Raw genomic sequence first — 24,521 nt, forward strand, 5'->3', positions numbered from 1 at the left:
TAGTTCCAGCTCGGGTCGTGATCTCAGGGTCATGGGATCGAGCCCCGAGTCAGGCTCTGCGCTGGGTGTGGAAACTGCTTGGAATTCTCTTTCCCTCTGCCCCACTTTCTCTGTCTCTCTCTCTAAAAGGTGGGGGAAGCCTAGAAGGAAATCTGTCCTTATCTCTAAGAAGCACCCGAGGAACAGCTCGGTTCCAGGAATGACCAAAGTGCTGCCTGAGGTGGCCCCAGTCCAACCTCCATGAGGGAAAGGTGGTATCTCTTAGTCACTGCTGGACCTCCAATACTCAGTGCTGGCAGAGAAGGGATGTGTGGAATGGAGGGTGGATGGATGGATGGATGGATGGATGGATGGATGGATGGTTGGAAGGAAGGAAGGAAGGAAGGAAGGAAGGAAGGAAGGAAGGAAGGAAGGAAGCCTCAGACCCAGACAAACAAGTCTCTCAGTCCCATGGTGCCACACAATTCCCCTCTGTGTCGTCCAGCCAAGGCCCCTTTGGGGTGTCTCTACTCCCACCTTATGCCACACCACCCAATCCTCACCCCAGCTGGACTGGCTGCCCCTCCAGCCCCCTGAGCCACCCTGCCAGGGTACTGATCACCATCCCCCCTGCTCTCTGTCCTGCCCACTACCGTGGGCCCCTTAAGAGCAGGGACCCACCCCGCCTCTGCTCTATCTCCAGCCCCAGCACAGTGGCTGGAACAGGGGAAGTGCTAGAGAAATACATTCAATGAATGAAATCCTTGAAGTCCTATCCATGAATCTAAGTGCCGTCCTGGCTATTGGGTATTCAGAGGAGAAATGACCCTGACCCCACTTTTAAGAAGCTCACAGTCTGGGGCTACACAACCAGATGAGCTGTGTCTGAGGTGCTGTGATGGGTGCAGGAAGCAGCCACAGCTACTCCTGGGGGTGGAGGAGAGGAGAGAGGGGCCACCGCCGTGGACGGTGGCTTCACAGGGAAGTGGACTGGGGAGGTCAACTGAGAGAGGGAGACAGGCACGTGCATCAGGCCAGACATGGGGGAAGGTGCTGCAGCAGAAAGAAGAGTGTGTGCAGAGGCAGGAAGCGTGAGCGTGAGCACAGAGGCTCTCTTTTAAAGCAGGACACCAATCCGACCAGCTGGAAGCTGTAGAAAGATGGGCCTGGAGCCGCCTGCACTGTGGAGAGCAGGGGAGCGAGTGTCCAAGGCAGCGGGGCCAGTTAGGACTGTGTGGGTAAGAAACCTGGCTCTGGGGCAGACAAACTTGGTTCCAGGCCTGGCCTCACCACTTGGTAGCTCTGTGGCCCTGGGCAAGTGACTTCATCCCTACCTCTGTCTCCTGTTCTGTGAGATGAAAATAACCATAGGCCCGACCTCACAGAGTTACTGGGATCTGAGCAGTAGGCACAAAATGTGCTTGTCCCGGTGATCAAGGGAGGAGCCCATGCCAACAGGCCGAGGTGGCCTTAGGTGCCAACCACTTGGCCTGGCCTAGAAGAGCAGTTCCAGGCAAGGTCCAGAGTCCCCAGGAAGCCACTGTGGGGCAGTACTGTCTGCCCAGTCCCCGGCTTCTCCCTCTCATCTGAGGTTCCCCTAGTCCCAAGGCTCCAGAGCACACCAGGCATTGCTGGAAACGTAGCAGCCAACTCAGAAGCCGGGCTCTGACATGGCTTCTGCAGACTTTCCCCGCCTCGGCTCTGCTGGCCAGGGCTCCTGGCACAGAGGGCTCAGTGAGCAGGCTTTGGGGGAATCTCAAAATGGTTCCCAAATAACGCACCATGAAAAAGTAACAGCAGCATCCTTGTCCCCCTGGCAAAGGCAACCAGCAACCCACTGCCTAACCACATCCCGTCTTGCCCTATGATCTCACAGTATGACCACAACCCGCCTCCTCCATGAACTCAGTCAGCCCTCCCCTGGAGCCAGCAGCTCCCCAGGGGCAGGAGCACCAGAGCCCGGGGCATCAGGCAGATTCAACTCCCCACTGCTCCTCTTCCAGCCACATCAGTCCGATCCCACACTACCTGCCTGTATGGCTCCTGCCTCTGTTCTCATCACGCATGACACGGCTGGACCCGGGCTGTCACAATGCACGATGACTGGCTGGTGGGGAAGGCTAGGGGATGGAAGGCCGGATGGACGAACAAATGGTTTATTTGAAGGTCTTATGAGAGCTGAGCTGGCAGGGTCTGGGAACTGGCTCCAGACTCCTTGGGTGCCCACATGGCCTTCTGGTGGGGAATGAATCACAGGATCCTAGGCTGGGAGGGGATGGCAGTTGGAGATGTGGCTGTTCCCTCCCTGGCCCCCAGGCTAGTGGTGAATCACCTAGGACAAGCGAGGCACAGTTCCTTCAGGTTTTCTAAGGTGAGGACATCACTGCTCATCCTAGATGCCCATTTTGGGGTCTTGCCACTTGGATAATCAAGAAGCTGTTTCTAACATCCAACAAAACTCCCCCTTGTACCGACCTGAAAGCCATTTCTACTGATTCAGTCAACAGTGACTAAGAAGCAATCTGCCATGAATCACGCTGGCTGGGAAGCAAACAGACAGGCACCTTTTCTTTGTTCATGCTGGTTGGAGGGATGATCTTGGTGGAAGTGAGGGCATGGGCATTGCAGCTGACAGCGGAATCCCCCGATATTGATTCCAAGGGACCTCAGACAAGTGGCCTGACCCGTCTGGGCCTGGGTGTATTCTCCTGCAAAATGCAGATAGTAATACTTTTCTCCTTAGGTGTAAAGGGACCATATAATTTGGTACCCAATCGGGACACTTTTGAAACAAAAGTAAGAGGGGGTGCTATTAATAATTACGTAAGATAACAGGCCCCAGCTGGGGCCAACCTTATGCACAGGACTGTAAGTGCCAATAAGAAAGGCACTTACACACCAGGCACACGGTGAGTTTACCACAAACAAACAAGGGCTGTTGTTATCTATGCTTTTGGTCATATGGTCAGCTGGATCCTCCGGGGCCCTTTCTTCTGGAATTTTCCTTTATCTGGGTCCCTCCCACATCCTGGATTACCAATTCGTTTGGGTACCACCTCTCTGGTACACCATACACCTCAAACAGCTTTAGTAGGAAAAGCTGTCAGCTTTGAAGTCTTTATTTTTTCTTCTCGGTCCTGATGTTGCCTTAACAATCACGATTTGTGCTCAGGCCTATCAGACTCACTCAAGCAGAGCTCAAGTTCCTGGCTTCCCCAAAGCCAGACACCAGGGGCCAGCCAGGCACACTCAGGGCCAGGTGGCAGTTCCAGATTCCTGCACTGCCTTGGCAGGGGCCCACTTCCCAGGCCTCCTGCAGGGCCTCTGGTCTGGGCTCATCCTCGGCCTTCTGTGATCACAGAATGGTGGGGCAGGGCTGGCGAAAGAGGCAGGGGTGGGTTCTGCGAGCTCCTCACATGGGACTATAGCCTGGATGGGTGACACAGTGAGAGCTGGCTTGAACCCAGAGGTTTCCCTGGGGTCAGCAGTACTGAGGATCCCAGGAGCTCTCTTTCTTCCCTTGCCTTTGGGGGTCAGACAGCAATCTCTTTTGAGTGTCCTGTCATTCCAGCACTTTTCTTTCTATATAGTCAGCATGGTATATTTTGGGGTTCTGTTATTGGCTCTGCTACTTAGTAATTCGGTGACTGTGGGCAAAATGACTCATGGTCTTAGAATCTCAATAGTTCCCTCACCTGCAAATGGGGATAATTGTCAGCCCTGCTGTTAGTCTTAAAAGCATCTTTGTGGGAATTAGAAAATGGCTGTAAAATAAATATACCAAACTACAAACACTGTTGAATGTGAGTTGTGCTCCCTAGAGTTGCATAGTGTACGACTTGGGCCACCATGCATGGCAGCCCTGAAATAACAGGGCTTCCCTCCTGAGGTTGTTGGCAGTATTAAGTAAGATCATGTATATAAAGTGTTTGAGTCATAGTGACAACTGACTGTAGTTATCATCCTGAGTGTTTGAACTTTCCTCAGTCCTAACTCCCAGGCCACCAGCTTCTACTACAGGGCATGACACAGAGCTCCAACTCATGAAAAACGGTTCTTCCCACAAAGTGGCCCCACGCCTGGGCTGCAATGCCATGGTGCCGAGTGGGACGTGGACACACGGTGTGTGGCCCCACTTCACCAGGCCAAGCAGGGACGCTCGGGGCTGTCCACCGGAGGCTGGGTGGGACCCAAGCCCAGGGGAGGCCGCCTCCCAGTGTGCAGGGGCCATCACGTGGCTTGGTCACACCAGCTCCACTTGTGGGGAGGGAAACCCGTACATAATGGAAACTCCTCACAATACAATGTGGAAAAGCAATTTCAAGAATCGTTTTTATTTTCATTTCGAAGCCAAGGAAAACAGTTGGAGTTGCTTTTCTTTGTTGGTCAGAGGAAGAAACTGAGGAGCACAGCTTTGATTGTGATGGAGTTCTTCTCCAGGCCTAAGATGGCTGGCATGCTGGGGAGGGTTATTTCTCTTGGGGTGCAATTAGTTGAATAAATATCAAAAGAGCAAAAGTAAACAAACTCATTACTGCCCATTAAGAACTGCCAAAGTAGCAGAAAACCGAAAAGGGGGTTAGAATCTTTAAGGAAAACAAATGACTCCAAAGCCAAGGACAGTGCAGAGTCCAGCCCTTGGTGTCAGGCTGACCTGAGCTCTCAGCTGGGTCAGCACCTGTCTGGGATTCAGTGTCCCCATTTACAAGTGGGGGACAACCACCTGTCTAGACTACCTGCGACAGTGTCAGGCACCCAGCACGGGGCCCTGTTCCTTCCCTTCCTTGTGTAACCCGCTTGGCCCCAAGTCACTCCCGCCAAGCCCAGACCCCACGGAAAAGTAACAGGAAGACCCAGAATTGTGAGCCGCACAACTGGTGGCACCGCTAGCAACGTCATCTTGAGCGAGATACCGGACACCCCCTGGAGCTGCAATTCCCTCACCCACAAAACAGCACGACACAACTAGCTAGCTCTGAATGTTGGGATGATTAAATGAGATAATGCGCGTGCAGAGGGCCTTGTGAACCTGAAAACCTGAGTGTTAATTATCAAGTTTGGTGCTCTTTTTAATTGAACAATCTCAAGAAATGCTCTTTTAAGACAGCACGTCCCTGCACTGCGTCTTCCCGTCTCTTGGCTCCCACTCCCGCCCAGCGCCGCGTAAGATCCTGGGACAGCAGGGCATCCGGGACCCAGTCTAACCAGAGGGCAGCTTTAGGGCTGGGCCTAAAGGGTGAGGCCAGCCAGACCTCCTGCTCGGGGCCCAGCTCTGTGACCCGCACAAGTTTCTCCTCTGAGAAACGGGAGGAGCATTAATCGCGGTCTCTCCCCAGGGGGGCGTGGTCAGGCTCCTCACTGGGTCCGGCTTTGCTGTCCGCCACCATGCTGCTATCCTGTTACTACCATCTCTAGTTTGGGAAGCATTTCTATGGCCCTTAAGTAGCGTGCAAGGTGGGTTGGATCGCCCCGTTTCACAGAAGAGGCTCAGCCTTCAGGATCCCAAGTCCAAGGGCACAGGCTTTGCTCAGGAAGCTCGAGAGCCCACGTGGGGGGGGGGGGATTCGATGATAAACAGTGCCATCCTGCCAGGTCTCAAGGCCTGGGAAGGTTTGGAAGCCAGCCTTTTTCTGGAGCCAGGTTGCCTCCCTAGGCCCCTGGCAGTTTCTCGGCCAAGGCAGAGGCCCGCACCAGCATCAGCACCGGCACCGGGAGCACAGCGAAGTGTTTGCCACCAGCTGCCTCAGGTGAGCGGCCGGTGGGAAGGCAAGGGCTGCCCGCCCCAGCCTGCGGTGCTGCTCCTCCCCATTGTTCTGGGCCAGGCGTGGCCACGGGCTGGTGCAGGAGCAGCCAGAGCGCTTTGGAAACGAGGCAAACACTTACAAACTCAGCCCGGTTTCCACTCACGTCACTGCTGCCCTACCTTGAAGCCCAACCCAGACCAAAGGCTGCCTAACACCTTTCTCTCCCCGGTCGCAACGCCTGAGCTGGCCATGCAACCACGCTTAGGCTTCCTCATTTGAGCAGAAAACAGCTCTGAGTGGCTCTGGGGAGCCCAGGGTCTGTTTGGTCACAGCCCCCCAGCTGGGGTACAGGGTGGAGCCTGAACCTAGGCTGCTCACCAGAGAAGCCCCAGAGGAGCTGGGGGAAGACCAAACCCTCAGCTTCTGTGTCATGCTGATTTTAGCATAAACTAACGTGGAGTCAGAAAGTGATCATACTAATCCATTTTTTAGTACGAAAGTCCAGATTTAGAACATTTGAACCATGAGAGACTATGGACTCTGGGAAACAAACTGAGGGCTTCAGAGGGGAGGGGGGTGGGGGAATGGGATAGACTGGTGATGGGTAGTAAGGAGGGCACGTATTGCATGGTGCACTGGGTGTTCTACGCAAGTAATGAATCATGGAACATTGCATCAAAAACTAGGGATGTACTGTATGGTGACTAACATAACATAATAAAAAATTAATATATAAAAAAAAGAACATTTCTATGCAGTTAGTAAGAGTCTGAAGGCTGGAATACATGAGATCAGATGAGGGAAGCTCTCCTGACCCCTCCAATTATTCCTGGTTCTGCCACCTTCCAGCTGTGTGATCTTAGGCAATTCACTTAGCCTCTCTGAGTCTCAGTTACCACATCTATAAAATGGAAAGGACAACAGAATCTTAACAGTATCTACTTTGGGAGGATACATCAAAGTAGAAATGCCTGCAAATGTTTTGTGCAGGGGCAGGTACACAGTGGGTACTCGGTAAATAGATTCTATGGATGTTATTGGTAAGTAAGAAATGGCCTCTGGGGTGCCTGGGTGGCTCAGTTGGTTAGGCGTCTGCCTTCAGTTCAGGTCATGATCCCAGGGTCCTGGCATCAAGCCCCACATCAGGCTTCCTGCTTGGCAGGGAGTTTGCTTCTCCCTGTGCCCCTCCCCCTGCTCATGCTCTGTCTCTCTCTCTCTCTCTCAAATAAATAAATAAAATCTTAAAAAAAAAAAAAAAAGAAAGGAAGGAGGGAAGGAAGGAAGAAAGAAAGGAGGAAAGAAAAAGAGAAAGGAAGAAAAAGAGAGGAAAGGAAAGGAAAGGAAAAGAAAAAGAAAAGAAAAAAAGAAAAGAAAAGAAAAGAAAAGAAAAGAAAAGAAAAGAAAAGAAAAGAAAAGAAAAGAGAAAAGAAAAAGCCCCCTCCCGTACATCTGGCGCCCCCTCGGGCAATCACCCGCACAGGCTCCCCTGGCCCTGCCTCTCTGGAGCCCTCCCAACTGTGTGGCAGCTCTGTTGGCAGGTGTGCCTTTTCATTCAGGCCAGAAATACTGATCGAGTGCCTGCATATTCCAGGCCACGTGCTTGGCATTGCAAATGGAGGAGACAACCCTCTGCCCTTGTGGCGATTCCATTCATGGGGTGGGGTGAGGAAACATTCTACATCTGCTGACTAGGTGGGGAGGTCACAATTTTAAATAATTAGGGTGGGCCTCACTGGGAAGGTGATATCTCAGCAAAGACCTTAAAGAGGTGAGGGACTGACTGATAAGTTAAGGGGGTAAGAGTGTTCCAGACAGGGAACAGTGTACGAAGGTCCTGAGTCACAAGAGTGCTTAGTGAGCATAAGGACTGCCCAGGAGGCTGGAGTGGCTGCAGCGGCATAAGCAGAGGGATGAAGGGAGTCAGAGATGAGGCCAGGGATGGAGGGAGGCCAAGTCCAGGAGAGCCAAAAGCGCCTTCTAAGCTTTTTCTCCAAGATGAGGGGCTCCCGCAGGATTCTGAGTAGAGGATTGGACTTTTTAAAGAAGGATCACTCTGGCTGCTGGGTTGAGGACAAAGGGCAGGAGCAGGTCCAGCAGCAGCTGGGTCCAGGTGAGGTGAAGGTGCGTTGCATCAGGGTGCAGGAGGTGGGGAGCAGCAGCAGGATTTTGAGAATATGTCCAGGATATTGCTATTACAATTCGGAGGTGAATCAGATGTGGGGTATGAAAGAAAGAGAGGAGTCAAGGATGACTTCAAGGTTGTTGGCCTGAGCAACTGGAAGAGCAGAGAACCTGGGGTGAACATGCTGGGATGGAGGTGTGAGGACACCAGTTCACTTCTGGATAAGTTAAGTTTGAGATGCCTAGTAGATAGTTGAGTGGAAATGTCAAAGGGGCAGTTGGATATATGTGTCTGGAGTCAAAGGGGGAGGTCCGGGCTGGAGAAATAATTGTGGGAGTTCGCAGCGCCTGAAAGCCACAAGACTGGATGAGATCACTGAGGTAAACAAGAGGTCTGAAGACTGAGCTCTGGGTCCCCCAGGACAGGAACAGGAGGAAGAACCAGCAAAGGAGACAGAAAGGGCAGCCAGTGAGAAGGGAGGAAAGGGTGATCTCTAGGAAAGGAAGTCTAAGGAGGGAGTGATTGACCACATCGCCCAGTGTGGAGAGGAAAGTACTAATGAGGACCAAGAACAGGCCATTTGGCCTGGCAAGTGAGGCCACTGGTGATCCTGTCCAGAGCACTTGGAGTGGAGGGGAGGGGCCAGGCCCGACGGGAGTGGGCTCAAGAGAGAACAGGAAGAGAGGGACTTTCTGGAAACTGAGTACACACAAACCTTCCGAGGGTTTTGCTAAAAGGGGGAGCATAGAAACAGAACAGTAGCTGGAAGGGGGGAATGTGAGATCAAGAGAGGACTGACTTTCTTTAAGTCGAGAGAAATAACAGCATGATTATAGGAAAAATGTGATCATGCAGGAGAGATGGGGGAGAAATGCCGGAGCGATGTCCTTGAGTAGGCGAGAGGAGGGATCTTTGTACGTCCGTCCCCTCCCTCTTGGCCCGGCTAACTCCTGCTCATCCCTCAAGGGGTCAGTGTAAAGGTCACTTTCTCAGGGAAACTTTCTTGAATCGTCCGATTAGGTCAGTTCCCTGCTCTACCCTTTCACAGCATATGTTACTGCTGCTCCGTGGCTCTTAGGGGCTGTGCCATGGTGTGTAAGCCCTGTGAGGGCAGGGCTGGCTCTGGCCTGTTTGCGGCTGTACATCCAGCAGCCAGCATGCTGCCTGGCACCCACAGATGTTTGATGGATATCTGGTGAAGGAACGAACGGTCCAAGAGCACAACTGAAACAAATCCAGAGACACAAGTCTGTTTTCCGCTTCGGCCGGCTTTAATCACATTGCAGTGGCCAGGACCTTGCAGTTACTGGCTACTGCAAATATTTGGATAGAAGAGCTCAGTTGTTTGTTCCTGTTTGGGCTCTCTAGCTTGTCTCTAACACACAGACCAAAGCCATGTGGCTGGACATATCCTCCTGTTGACACTGTCCACTACCAACTGAACACATTCCATACTGTGTCTAGTGATTCAAGCGTTCAACAAATATTTGCTGAAAGCCTGCTTACTGTAGCATCCTGCGGACACAGGATGGAATCAGCCATAGCGCCTGCCCTCATGGAGTGTGGAGTCCACTAGCGGAGGTCACACAGAACCCCTCTGCACCACGACTGTGACAGGTGCTACACTGGGAAAGCCCGGGGGTTACAAACCTGTAGAACGAGGAGACGTTATGGTCTGGGTGGCGGGGGGGGGTGCGTGAGGCAGAGAAGGGAGACCAGACAAGCCTTCCTCTGTCTCCCTGCCTCAGCTTTGAGCTGCCCTCATGCGGTTCTCAGGCCTGGGCCAGGAGCTCGGCGAGGGGGCTGGGCTTTGGGGCTGGCTCCGGGAGTGGCAGGGCTGTGGCCTCCTGCCTTCAGATGCCCTGGTCCCCTCCCGTTTCCTCTTTATCTCTGCTGAAGCCTGCCTGTCTCCTGCGGCTTCCAGAAGGGCTCCCTCCTGAAGCTGCATTTTTGGAAAGATCTGCCTGGCGAGGAGGCTGAGCTCATTTATGGCACAGGCCGCTGGCAGTGACAACACCGTTACTGAATCTCCCTTCTGTTTACTTTCAGGTTTTCATAGGCTCTGTTCGCCAAGAGGAACCACCATTTTGCAAGGACCATGAGGCCGCTGTGCGTGACATACTGGTGGCTGGGACTGCTGGCTGCCGTGGGAGCAGCTGCCGGCCAGAAGGAAGGCTTTGAGGGCGCCGAGGAGGGCTCACCCAGCGAGTTCATTTACCTGAACAGGTACAAGCGGGCCGGCGAGTCTTCGGACAAGTGCACCTACACCTTCATCGTGCCCCAGCAGCGGGTCACGGGCGCCATCTGCGTCAACTCCAAGGAGCCCGAGGTGCTCCTGGAGAACCGGGTGCACAAGCAGGAGCTGGAGCTGCTCAACAGCGAGCTGCTCAAGCAGAAGCGGCAGATCGAGACGCTGCAGCAGCTGGTGGAGGTGGACGGCGGCATCGTGAGCGAGGTGAAGCTGCTGCGCAAGGAGAGCCGCAACATGAACTCGCGGGTCACGCAGCTCTACATGCAGCTCCTGCACGAGATCATCCGCAAGCGGGACAACGCGCTGGAGCTCTCCCAGCTGGAGAACCGGATCCTCAATCAGACGGCCGACATGCTGCAGCTGGCCAGCAAGTACAAGGACCTGGAGCACAAGTACCAGCACCTGGCCACGCTGGCCCACAACCAGTCCGAGATCATCGCGCAGCTCGAGGAGCACTGCCAGCGGGTGCCGGCGGCCAGGCCCGTGCCCCAGCCACCCCCGGCCACCCCGCCCCGGGTCTACCAGCCGCCGCCCTACAACCGCATCATCAATCAGATCTCTACCAACGAGATCCAGAGCGATCAGAACCTGAAGGTGCTGCCTCCCCCTCTGCCCACTATGCCCACCCTCACCAGCCTCCCGTCCTCCACAGACAAGCCATCGGGTAAGTCCTTCCGGGAGGGAGCCGCTCCATCTGGGGCCTCAGAGCCAGGCCCAGGCTTCCCTTGGCTAAGACCGTAAGTGGGGGAAAAGGCACGGTGAGCTGAAGCCGGGCCAAGAGACTTGCACAATCCCCCAGCGATCCCTTGGGCCCAGCCTCGGCAGCCGGTGTGGTGAGGGGGGCCCACGTTCCTTAGATGGAATCTCCAAGGTAGAACCAGGACACGGGGAGAGTCTCAGAAGAGAACAAATGTTCTCTGGCTTCTGATGGGAAAGAGACCCAGGCCTGTAGTTTTCTGGGCTCTGCTGAAAGGCTCTGTGCTGGCAAGCAGGATGTCTCTCCTGCAAGCTCCTGCTCTTGTACTGGGCCTGGCACAGATCTGGCAATCGGTAAATGCTCACCAAAGGAATAAGAAGCCAAAGGAAAAGAAAGTGTTATCATGGCAAAAGTATGATAACACAATGGAGGGGCCAGGGGATAGGAAGGAGTACATTCTGAAGCCCACACATTTTCTAGAGTCTGCTGCTGTTTCGACTTTTCTGTGACAATTCCATATACTCTTAAATACATGGTTCATCTTAAAATATGGTAATTCTCAGAAATCATTATGGGGGAGGAATAGGGCTGCTGGTATGTTCCAAAGCTTGACTAGAGTACCAGCATTGGGCACTTTCATGGATACTGTATCACTAACCCCTGTAGCTCCTCATGGAAGGTTAAATGACAAGACTAACTTGCTCACAGGCTTAGGATCCTCAGGCTGGATTTGAATTCAGGCCTTTACACTTTAAATCTAGGGCTGACTCCTCTGTGCTCTGGGATGAGTAGGAGCCCAGCCCCCTGAAGCTCAGCCTCTCATCCATCCAGGACCCTGTGAGCCTTCCAGATGGGCTGTCAGATGAGAACTGGATTGATCTTTGCAGAAACTAACCACATATGACTTTGGTCCCACTTTGGTGTATAAGCGGGGAGATATTTTTACTGAAACTATCCTGCTTTACACTTATTTCACACTTCTGAAAATAACCACCAGTACTGGGAAGAGCAGCTACTTGCTAATTCCAGAAAGGGGGTGGCCTGAGCAGAAGACAAGGGCAACCCTGTCTGCAGGTCGGCGGAGGGGAGCATCTGCCTGCAGCATCTCACACCTCACAGGAAGGCCCTCTACTGGGTTTGCGGGTTGAAAACAGACGCTTTGAACAGACTGACCTGGATTCAAATTCTGATTCCCCGACTGATTAGCTCTGGGATATTAGGCAAGTCACCTTGCAGAGGCTCCGGTCCCCTGTTTCAATCTGTCGACTGGGGATAGACTAAAACAATGCCTACCCAAAGAGGAGATGGAATACTGCAAGGAAAAGAAAGAAAAAGTGCCTGGAGTGGTTCTGGGCCCATGCAAAGTCTCCATAGCTGGCAGCTCTCGGTATCCTTCCGTTTTGGTTTCTTTATCTTAAAGCAAGGAGACTGAAATAAATACACAGTCCCTTTCTAGTGCTGGCATTCTACAGCAAATGACTGGCTCATCTGTACATGTGTCTGTTTTAAATCGGAAGCTCCAAAAGGGGGGGCAGAGCGTGCACTGTGTCTTGATGGAACGCCCAGAGGGTAAAACATGCCCCTGGGCACCAAACGAAGACTCCACTGAATGTCATACTCCTAACGTCTGGCTGACATCAGTGTTACCCAGCAGACCTCCTCTCGCTTAAGCAGCTCTGATTTCTGAGTCAATAATTTCAGGATCCCTGAGCTTGAACTGAGCTGAAAGGTATCTAGTGTGGGAAGAAAGACTTAGGTTGGGGCACTCGTGTGGCTCAGTCGGTTAAGCGTCTGTCTTCAGCTCAGGTCATGATCCCAGGGTCCTGGGATCGAGCCGCGCATCAGGCTCCTTGCCCAGTGGGGGGTCTTCTTCTCCCTCTCCCTCTGCTTGCCTCTCCCCCTGCTTGTACACACACCTTCTCTCTCTCAAGTAAATAAATAAAATCTTAAAAAAAGAAAAAAGAAAGACCTAGGTTTGCACCTACCTTTTAGTAATGGTTTGCTTGTGAGGAAGTTACTTAGCTCCCTGAGCTGCAATTTTCCCCTCTGTAAAATGGGGACAGGAGTTATAATACTGCAGGGTTGTTGTGGAAACTCAGTGCATGTGATACTATGTCACGTGGGGCAGCCAACCACAGATGTGCACCTACTCTGTGCCAATCCCCGAGCCAGGCTTGGGGGAACCAGTGACAACTCTGGTCCTGACCTCCAGGGACTCAGTCTGGGGGAGGTGGCAGATGCATGAATGCACTAGGATCTGTCCAGTGCCTACTAGCTCTATCCCCCAAAATTGGTACATCAGATCTGATGAAGGATTTCTCTGAGGGGGAACATTTGTCAAGGCCAAAATTTCCAGAATATTGTAAGAATTGATGGGACCCACATAACAAAGTACCTGAAAGCAGGAATGCAGTGAAAATCATGGGCTGTACAGTCACTGTGGTAATACCATGGTGTGTTAAGTGCCTTGCAGAGCAGTGAATGTGGGGCTCCGGGGACACTATGGTGGCACGCGTGACTGAGTCTGCCTGGACTAGAAGGGAGAAGCTGGACAGAGACGGGACTTCTGGGTTGCATCTTGAATGATTTGTAAGGGTTTACCAGACGGACCAAGGAGCTGGGAAACAGGGTTACTAGTAGGTCCTTGATGGAGAGGAGTCTGTGCAAAGTCCCGGGATCATGACCCTACTTCTGGCACCTCAAATGGTTTGGCTCCCCTGCTTCTTCACAGTCACAGTCCGGCATGGGCTGTGTGCATTCCAAGGCCCCTGCACACACCCAACCCACTTTCTCTCTCACTTAAGGAAGCACCCCGACATGGGAGGCAGTGGAGTGACCTTCTGTGGACATGACAAATGCATTATAATTTACCCTTTTCTTTTCTTTTTTTTTTTTTTTAAGCAAAGTTCTCCCAAATGTTGGAAGTGATTGTTGGTAACAGATTCCCTGTGACCGGCCTCCCCACTGAGCCCCCACCCACGGTGTTAGCAGCCAGACCTGGCTGTGGAAACTGAATGGGCAGGGAGGGCCCGGGCTTTTCCGGGGCCTGGACGACACTGGGAGGAAAAGGCAGATGGCCTCTCTCAGCCAATCGGCAGGGAGCTCTTATCAGGCCTGTTCTGAGAGCCTGCCGGCAGGTTCTGAACCTGAAAGACAAAACCTTGTTCTGTGCTCTTACCCACAAGATCTTTTGTTCCCAAAGACATCACTCTGCCAGAAACACCTTTGTGTGCATGACTCGGCAACTTCTAAATCTTTCATCCCCGTAACCTCAGAGCCATCCGCTCTTTTCCTCATCATCTGGGCTGCTCAGCCCACAGCACACCCTTCTCCAGGGGACTGAGGGAGCCATGGCCGCTTATCTGGAGCTGCACTCACCAGCTCGTTCCCAGCCAGACAGTAACAGGCTGGCCCCGGGCCCGAGAGCCTGAGGGAGAGAGGCCCAGGCAGCTCTTGGCTTCCCTGGTGTCTGACGTGGGTTCTGTCCTGCCTCTGTCAGGTCTGGCCAGACCTGGGGCACTTCAGTTAGGACGATGTTGTGACAAGGCCAAGGCCAAAGGGCCCAGCTGTGGCCCTTTCTCCCGGCGATCCGGCTGCTGTTACCCACCCTTCCTCTTTTCCTCTCCACTTACTCACACATCCCCTGACCTCCTTCTCCATGTGTGTGCCCTCAACACACACATATGTACACGCGCATCAATCAGGTCTGCTAAAGAGGAAGGCTGCAGGGGTCACAAAAAGGCACAGGAATGGACAGGATGGGGCCTCAGCACTGGCCTCCTCCCAAGATGGTCTGGGAGGCCTGGGACACTGTCCCTCGGCTCTGCACAGGCCAGCCACGCACAGGCCAGCCCTCCTGCCATGGCACCCATCCTCGAGAGAGATCAGGGGAGGAAAGACAGTGTTAGGACGAGCTGCCACAGCAAGGCCATGCCTGAAACAAATCCTTAAAAACCAAAAGGAGTAGGCATTTCTAACTGTTTTCTCTCCAGAGAACATAATCAGCTCAGTTTGTCTCTCAGTGGATAAAGAAGGGACCATAAAATAAAAAAAGAGCTTGTTAGGGACCTTATCATCCCAGAGCCTGTCAGTAGCACAGCCAAGTTCAGTCCCTGGACTTGTAACTTCCAGGATGTCGAGGTTCAGAGAGGTTAAGTAACTCAGCCAAGACTACACAGCTAGTAAGTGGCTTAGCCAAGGCTCAAGCCCAAGTCTGTCTTAACCATTGTGGGATACTGCACGTTTCCATGGAAAGGCTGGAGGGGAACTGGTGTGAAAATCACTCTATAAATGCTTGACTTGGCCCCAGGTGCCAGCTGCCTGGGACGTGACCCTCCATCACTATTTCATGTACTGGGTTCCAAGCGGCTCCTTGTAAAAGAGCTCTGGGAACAGAGGTGTGGATTTAGTGGATTTGTTATTAGAACTCGCACAGTTCTAACAGAGCAAGACATTGTCGCTGCAAACTCATCAATATCGTGCTGCCCCCTTACTCAGGCCTGCGAGGAACCAACCGAACCAACCATCTGTACTGGCTCCCCAGGCACACAAATGGACTGTCGTGGTGACTTGTGCAGTAGACTATATCACAACCCTGAGATGCACCCCCCCCCCAAAAGACAGAGAGAGAGAGAGAGTGAGAGAGAAAGGGAGAGGGAGAGAGGGAGAGAGGGAGAAAGATAAAACAGAACTGAGTTAGGATCATACTGCAGAATGTCTAAAACAACTGAGCTCTCCCAACAGAAAACGTAACGTGCACCTGACTGCCAGTAAATGGACCCAACTAAAGTTGCAGATAAATCAGGTTTTTAATTTGTCTCGAATCTGAAAAAATTCTCTGGGTGTATTTGTATTCAGCATTTTAACATCCCGCAAAATCTAAAGGCCTAATTTCTTTAAAGACGCTAATTCTAAATATATAAAAATCAGCAGATGTGATCTGTTCTTGGGGCCACACCAGGTGGCAACCACATTGTTTCACTGCTAACACAGAGACCTCCCATCCCTCCCAACAGATATCCTATGGCAGACACCTTGAACAAGAGTGTTTTCCTAGATGGCTTTTCCCTCCTGTATTTTATCTCCCCCTGTGAGGTAGGAAATATGTTATGTTAGATTGTGGTTTTAAAATAGACAATAAGGGGCGTCTGGGTGGTGTAGTCGTTAAGTGTCTGCCTTCGGCTCAGGGCATAATCCAGGCGTTCTGGGATCGAGCCCCACATCAGGCTCCTCTGTTAGGAGCCTGCTTCTTCCTCTCCCACTCCCCCTGCTTGTGTTCCCTCTCTCACTGGCTGTCTCTCTCTGTCAAATAAATAAATACAATCTTTAAAAAAATTAAAATTAAAATAGACAATAAGATACATTACACTGTGGCTTCCACTCCTTCTGGAGGTCAACCAATTGTCGATCCAGGTGGGTGCAGACCAGCTCTGGCGACTGGGCTTCCGAGCCTGAAGCTCGGGAGCGGGGGTGGTTGGAGGAGCATCTGGGATTTGTGGGGATGTGAGTGAGGGTGGCTGTAGCCACCACGGGCTCTGCCTTTCAGTTCTCGGAAGCTGATGGAAAACCCAACCCAGCTCTCTTGCCTCCAGAGCCTGTGCTGTTTTCACTGTACTGTGCTGTCTTGTTCCTGAAATGTTATTGTGGAACAAAATAAGATTCTCAAATTCATTACAAACTACGTAATCCAGTGATATTTCAAAGAGCATTCTTTGCTAGCTTCTTCATAAACAAGAGCCACTCGAGTTCAAGGTGGGTCAACTTCCTCCTAGCTTTGCTTTCTCTTTTCTCCTCGGATACCTCGGGGAATGGATCACAGCCTTTTGAGAGTGATGGCTAGCTCTCCCGCTATTACTCGGGCATTTTCCAAGGAAGACATTCAGCTAAATGCTCAGGCTCTTTACAGTCCCAAGGGATAGACTATCAACTTGTTACTATTTAAAGTGGTGATCTGGCATCTGTGGCCTGGAAATCCCAACAGTTTGGCACTTGGCAAACTGAAACTTATCTGGAAAACCCTGGAGCTCAGGCCTCTGCAGCCAGCTCCCTAGCCACACAGATGATTGTTGTGGTACATTTACGCAGCAGACTGAGTCGGAACACTGACATGCTCCCCCAGAAAAAAACAAGTGATAAAGCAGAACGAAGTTAGCATCACACGACTTGGTGTGTACAACGAAGGTGGTCAGGTTGGCTGAGTGCAGTGGGGAGCGCGCTTGCTGTGGAAGTAACGTCTCCCCTTCAGCTACCCCTGTGAGGACTGAGGAAGAGCACACTCACAAGAAGCCTGACGATCCTGGCTCTGGACCTCAACCTGAGCCCAGGCAGCCCAGGACCTGGACTGGTCTATGCAATCCTTTTTTCAAATGAATGAGTGATTTTCCTTGAACAGATTTTTAATAGAATAAGTTAGAATTACTGTGTATACAGAGAAATTGTGCTAAGCAAAAGAAGACTTGAGTTTAAATGACAAATATAATATTTTTAAAAACAAAAAACACCCTCTAACTGTTGAAATGAAGATATCTTAGGTGGTCTGTCTAGAGTCACGTTCAAAAGAACAGAAAATCCAATCAGCTGGCCCTATTCCAAGATAGAACGTGCCGACTTTCTACGACAGACTGTCCAGACTCTCCCAGGTTCGGGTTTGATCCTGATTATCCTCTGCTGTGGGGCCCCTGTTTCCAGACAGACTTATCATTGATTCTCAAACTGGAAAAAACAGAATGAAGGTGACAAAGGGCACACGGCTCACGATGGTGAGGAGATGGAGATGGGGGGAGGCATGTGGGGCACGAAGTGACGCATTCTCGGGTGGAGACTGGCAAGACAGACACACGATCACGCCCGAGGCTCCTGCCCAGAAGGATCCCAGAGACTGACGACAAGACGCAACCCAACTCAGACAGTGCAGCAGGGAGAAGCAGGGCCAGAAGGCAGATGGGAGTTCTAACCCCAGAGCCTCCCCCTTCCAGTGATGCGGTCTCTCTGGGACTTAGTCTGCTCACTGTTGCAGGAGCTCGTGAGGATGGAATGAAAGCGCATGGAAGACATCTGGCCGGCGAAAGGCTCTACATACATGGCAGTCATCATTCTTACCATATTCCAGTAGAGATAAATATATCAAGCATTATGGGAACCCCGAGGAGGATTAAGTAACTCTTCTGGGGTTCAGGAGGACTTCCCAGAGGAGGAGATAAGGAGACCGAGGGCATAGCAGATAAGCTCTCAGAACCACTGCCAGCAATCATCCAGAAACCATGAAGACTAGGCTTGGTGCTAGGCAAATGCCCTCTTTTCAGAAAAAGAAAGAATAAGACACTAGAAATTATATATCACTTGGCTTAAGCCCCAGTAAAATCATAGAGAAGATTACAAAGAGGGGTTTGTGAGCATTTGAAAGATTAAAATGTGATCGGTGAAGGCCAACATAGGTTCTCTAAGCGCAAGCCCATAGGCTGATTCCCTTTCTTAGAGAGGGTTCATGGCTGGCAGACCACAGGCACGCCACCTGTCCAATACCCATGGGTTGCAACCGTGGGTCTGACAAGCCTTCCACGATGTGCTTGCAGAACCACACCATCAATCTCTGGCCTGAGAGAGGCTTATTCATTCTTATCGCTATATCCGGGGAGCCTTCCTACGCTGCCCACCTCTACGTCCAGGAGCCTCCCTCTCCCAGGCAGCCTCAGGCGCCACTGACCGCTGAACCCAGGGAGCCCCAGGGCTTCACCCCCACCAGTCCCAGGAGCCACAGTGAGCCAGTTCATCTCTGCACACAGTGAGCCCACCACAGTCCCTGTAGGGCTCACCCCTTTTCTCCTTTAAATTGCTTTAAAGCCCGTTTTTTTTCTTCTGCCCAAAGGTAGTGATGGAAACCCAGGAGTGGGGACAATGCTTTTGAAAGCATTCTTTGGGAAGCAATCCTGTAATATCTGTTTATCCTAAGGTCAAACCAGCAGAAACAGGACCCTTCAAGCTCCTCGAGGGCTCTGGGAGCTCTTACTTAGGAGGTCTCAGAGTATATCACACCCACTGAAATACACACATCTAATGTAACTTTTACTGTAAAAAAATTTGAAAGGATTTTTTTAAATTTCGCTTTTGAAATTATTTGGCCAAGAGTAACGCAATTAATTTACGGCTGGCTCTGATTTCTCGGCAAACATCAGACATGTTCAGGAATTCTTGGGAAGTCTACCTAACCTACAAATTGTTTTCAAAAGTAATAACATTTTTATGAAGACTAAATTTAACAATTAATGAAGTTGACAAGATGTTTCACTTCGTAGAAATTTAATTACATACTTATAAATTTTGATTTTGCAGTTTTCTTTTCAAATTTTAGAGCCAGTAAATTTTTTTAGGCCTCAAACACTTTCATAAACTCCTGAAAAGCTCTTTGGCCCCAGGCATTATGCCTGTCATCTGTGGACTAAAATGGCCTCAACAGCGTTTGGACCCTTTCCCCAGAAGGACCAGAAATGATAACCATGACGTCAGCTCTCAGGCCCTATAGGAACTTGAAATGCCTTTGGGAATATACCAGCTGTTCCTGTTATTGTTTTGTACTCTGGTTCAATGAAAAGTGGTGATTGACATAGAATAAATATGTTCACAAAATATTATTTCCCCAAGCTTTCTGGATAAATGAGGCTCAAGCAGCACACGTAATCCTTCCTCGCCAACCCCCTCCCCAGATGTCTGCTCTCCTGCCCTCGCACAGGACACCCAGCAAGTCCTGATACTGGCCAGAACAAGGCTCACACCTAAGCAGTCCACGTGCCCTGGCTCTCAGATGGATTAATTTGGATAGGAAATTCCAGATCCAATTTCAACAACTAGTCATTTCTCCTGTTAGAAAAACGTTTAAGGGAGTGGCAAAAAGACTTTTTGGAGACAGATCGTCAGTGAGAATAATTGAAAACAGTATACCGTTCTCACGAAAAAGCAGCGTGTCTTGGTACTATCACAGAAGCCTCTCCCCAGTGCCCACGTACGAACTAAAGCATCCCTAGAACATTTCCCACAGGCCACAGGGCCGCTGCACAGCCTCAGAGGGTCAAGTCCGAGACTTGGGCTTACAGGTCAAAGAGGCCAGTCAGACTGCTGGCCAGCCATGAGGTCTGGTCCCAGCTGATGGCCAGGAAGGACTCTGCTCCTCTCTGCATGCCTCAGGAAGAAAAGCCAGGGAGAAAAGCCATCACCGTCTGCTCACTTCTTAGCTCCTGGCCTCGGGGGTGCAGCCAGCAGGCTTGGTCAGATATTCACAGGGCCACGTTTCCCTAGAAGGGAGGGGTGGCTACACTGACAACTGATATAGCTGGTAAACCCATTTCTCCATGGGACGTGAGTGGGCAGGTCAGGCTGAGCTAGTCTGCCCCAGACCCAGAGAGGAAACTAGGCAGTTATGTGTCGGTCTGGCCTGGCTGCAGGCTCCAACCCAGCTTTGCCAGGAACCTCATTGGGAATACTGAGCATGGCATCAGTCATCTGGTTTCCTAGTGGCTATGTTCCTTGTGTACAAGAACCCCAGAGAGGGGGAAGAAGCAGGGAAGGGACTCAGGCACCCAAAGCTGATCACTCCAACACTCACCGCATTTGACCTTGGGGTTTGGGGACCCAAGACCTATATACTTGGTGTTCCCACTGCCAATACCCCTTCTTCTTGAGGCCTCCTGACTCTAGGTCCTGTGTGCTTTCCGCACCCTGTGTTGCTTCTCTAAGGAACCACGCGGACTCAGCTCAGCCATGGCGACTGCACTTCCCTTCACATGGAACGTTCCGGCTATAGCTCTGCCGAGAGTGTAAATATGGTCTTTATAGAGATGAGGTCGGGCGCTACTCCACTCGGAGCCTTGGTGCTGCTGAGTTAGTGTTGGCCTGGTACTCTGGGCAATGCTGCCATTTCAGAAGAGGAGCCAAGCGAAATATTGCCTGGGCACTTTGCACGGTTCCAAAGGGAGAGCCCTGCCCACTGCACACCGAAAATGCAGTTTCATTGACAAAAAAGATTTCCATTCTTCATTTCAGTATATCTTTGGGGGTCTCTCCACTGAAGCTGTGACTTTTTAAATGTGCTTTGTGGAAAACATCTACCAGAAAGTAAATCATCATGCATTTAGTCTTGCAAATTCAAAATCAATGACAGTAACATACTTGTGTGTATGTGGTTGCGGGTATGTGGAGAGTGGACAATGTCAAAACCAGCAGCTTTCATCCAGCGTGGGAAAGAACGAGAGAACCCAAGCTGGCACCTGCCCTGGTGGGCCTCACGCTGGGTGCTCTTGTACTCCTGAGGCCCCCAGAACAGGTGGGTTCATTCCCCCTGTGTACGAAAGAAGAAACTGAGGCTCAAGGAGCTTCCCAAGGACACACTGTGAGGCGACGAAGCCACAAGATTTGCGCCAAGGGCTCCTGACTCCTGTATTTACCTCGGTTACAGATTTCTCAGCAAAGTAGGACATTCTGAACCAGCCATTTTCATGGAGCCATGGGAGAGTCTTACTGCCGCACCTTCTGCTTCTTGATCATTTTACTGCTGCCAGTTTTTCCATGCTAAGGGTTCTGTCTGACTCGTTTTCGTCTGTCATTTAATTTTCTGACCTTGGCCGCGGGTGCCTTTACTGTAAGAAAAGGGCGTGTTTCAGCGCAAGAGGTCTGTTCGCACCCTGCTCCGCAAGGGTTTCCGAGGAAAGACTGTCTGGAAATGTGGCTGCTGCTGATAGAAGCTGATGGGTCCTGAGTATCATCTCAAGTGCAGAGCGAAGGGGACACGGAGAATTTTTTTGTAACAACAGAAAATACTAAATCCCTCTTTACTAGTTTATTCCTGCTCCATGATTCTAGAGAGGACGCCATACCTAAAAGCCTTAAATGAAAGATTTACCTGATTTGCCCTAAAGATTAAAAAAAGGGGGGGGGAATCCTGCATTTAAGAACATACTAAAATAGTTGAAAATGGGCAAAGGACACCAAAAGGTAGACAAGGAAGAAATATCACCAATAATGGTTTTGGAAAGGTATTCATATCTTAACAAAGAAGTGTACATTTTTATTTTTTAAACCTGGCCATCTGGAAAAGATTAAAAATAGTCCTAGGGACACAGGGATAAGTCAGCCTGGGCCCTGGAGTTCACTCTGGTTGGGGAAAAAGAAGAGAGCTTCAGACTGTGGGCTCTGGACCACCCAGACCACCTGCGTTCTGACACCGGATCTGTCCCTTATAAGCCAAGTGACCTCGGGGGTGTCACCTAATGTCCCCATACTCCCATTTCCTCATCTGTCAAATGGGTGACTACCAGCTACCTCACATTTTAAAACACTTGCCTTTCTTTTATTTTTAAAGATTATTTATTTGAGAGAGAGAGAGGAAGAGCGTGCATGAGCAGGAGGAGGGGTGGGGGGAGAGAAGGGGAAAGAATCTCTAGCAGACTCCGCACTGAGTGTGGAGCATGACACGGGGCTTGATCTCACAACTGGGAGATCACAACCTGAGCTGAAACCAAGAGTTGGACACTTAACCAACTGAGCCACCCAAGTGCCCCTAAAATACTTGCTTTTAAAAAGACCCCTTGGGATGCCGGGGTGGCTCAGTTGGTTAAGCGTCTGACTTTGGCTCAGGTCACGATCTCAGGGTCCTGGGACTGAGCCACGCATCAGGCTCCCTGCTCAGTGGGGAGTCTGCTTGTCCCTCTCCCTCTGCCTCTCCACCCCCCAGATCAGGCTGTTTCTCTCTCTCAAATAAATACATAAAATCTAAAAAAAAAAAAAAGCTTTTTGTAGAAATGTCAATGATAAAGCTGAACAACTGATGGCACCCACAAAAGCTGCTCAGGGTGGAAGTCTGAGACGGACCCCCCACTCTCCCAGTGGCCTCCAAAACCTCTCCCCACATGGTGCCTCCTTCAAAGCCAGACTGTCCCTCTGAGAACCCCACCAGAGCCCCACGTGGCCCTGCAGTAAAAGGGCTGGCTGCTCGTTTGGGGGGGGTGGTGGATATGTTTTACAGGCCTCTGCCGGACCTTCTGTCACCAGCATTCCCATCAAACGGCCTCTGCTGTGCTTCTGACGTGGGAAAGAGCTGGGAGCCCTCCCACGCCTGCTGCGTGCTCTGCTCCAGCTGTCAGGGACAGACTCTCATTCTCTGCCTTGGTCCCTGGGGCTGGGGGCTGAACACAAGCAAAACCTTTTTCTCTTTCCTGAACGCTCTTTCTGGAGGTCCAGCCTCCCCTTCCCCAGGACGAAGGAGGCACAAGGTAAAGAGGGAAGCAGTTACCCTGGGCTAATTGTCAGTGGAAAACACACATGCAGACCTTTCTTCGGGGTGCTTTATTCGGCACTGGGGGCAGAGAGGGGTGAGCAACACCACTCCTGCCCTCCCATGAGGTTCCTGGGGGGGTGCTCAAACACAGTGCAAGGGCTCAGGAGAAGCCCACCTGAGCTGTCTAGCAAAACCCCCCAAACCCAAACTTTTCTCATTTAACCATCATGTATGGACTAAACAAGCCCAACTACAACCAGGAAAGAATTTGAGAAGTTTGATCACTCAGCTGAGGACACCTGCCACCGATACCCCTCCCTGACGTGAAGAGAAGGACAGGAACGCACTGGAATTCAAACGGAAAGAAGGCTGGCAAGGTCAGCTCACCCTTGCTGGGCATCAGAGCAGCCCCCACCCTGCCCTAGGCTTCCACTACCCAGCTCAGTACCTGCCAGGGCGGGGGCTCAATAAATAGTTGTTCGGATAAACACACACATTCATAGAAAGATCAAGATGGAACTTTCTTAGCACGTTTGGTCTTAACCATTCTTGGTTTGAGGACTATTTCGAAGAGAAGCTGAAGCAAATTGTGGCAATTTTATTTTATTTTTTAAAATATACAGTTCAATGGCTAGGTCCTGAAAAACTTCTGAAGGTTCCTGAATCAATAAGGAAGAACCTAGCTTCTTTGGACCTTGGAGACTCCAGTTTCAACCTTCTTGCTGATGAGACCGACATCCAGGAAACCGCTAGGAGAGGTGGGGTCGGGGTGGTGAGGGGCTTATGGCATCTGCTAAGACTCCCAGCACCACCCATTCCTTCTGACTGGGCTGCCCAGGCTCAGTGAAGTCCCAGAAAATCACAGAACCCATCTGGTCTCAGTTTCAGAGAGAGCCACAGACCAGGAGGCTTCCTGGATATCATCCTTCACATCCGCAGACCTGCTTATACACCAGTGACCTCGGAACGTGTGAGCTCTGAGCCTCTGGCCTGCATGGGCTTCCTTTGGCAAATACACAAACTGGGCTGAATAGGACCAGTCCCCCTCAAAAAAGCTGTTTGGAGGCCAGTGTCTGAATCTCAAAAAGATCCCGAAACCTCTGTCTATGTGGCCGAATTTTGGTCACGGCTTCAGCACCGTGACGCCGTGGTAGTTCATCATTGAAGACCGCAACTGTCCCTGAGCACTGCCACTGGAACGGCAAGTGTGCAGTCAGAACACAGGTGGCGCGGGCCGACCTCAGCCCTCGGACTCGGGAGGGCAGTAGCCCCTACCTCCCTGCCTGGGGCGGAGCAGACCCACACTCTGATCCTCCCTGCAGCATGTTGTCAGGCACATCTCCTTGCACACTATGACCAGCCTCAAAGAAAAATCAGTGCAGGAACTCCACACAGATGATCTCACAATCCCTACAACCTTGAGTGAGGTAAATATGACCTCCCTTCTACAAACCAGGGAAACTGAG

General features: G+C 51.3%; 2 protein-coding genes across 9 annotated transcripts in view; one reads left to right on the forward strand and one right to left on the reverse strand.

The window, feature by feature from the left end:
- Window positions 1-24,521, reverse strand: part of RALGPS1 (Ral GEF with PH domain and SH3 binding motif 1) — a 280,227-nt gene that overhangs the window by 107,878 nt on the left and 147,828 nt on the right. The window lies entirely within an intron of this gene.
- The window catches only part of ANGPTL2 (angiopoietin like 2), a 35,516-nt gene that overhangs the window by 4,368 nt on the left and 6,627 nt on the right, over window positions 1-24,521 (forward strand). Inside the window, exon 2 of the mRNA XM_045790914.2 lies at window positions 9,895-10,760. Coding sequence (XP_045646870.1) covers window positions 9,944-10,760 — 817 coding nt within the window. The 5' untranslated portion in view covers window positions 9,895-9,943. The remainder of the gene's footprint in view (window positions 1-9,894; window positions 10,761-24,521) is intronic.

The sequence above is a fragment of the Ursus americanus genome, chromosome 18, assembly GCF_024610735.1.
Source record: "Ursus americanus isolate L20-20 chromosome 18, mUrsAme1.1.p, whole genome shotgun sequence".
Taxonomy (NCBI): Eukaryota; Metazoa; Chordata; class Mammalia; order Carnivora; family Ursidae; genus Ursus; species Ursus americanus.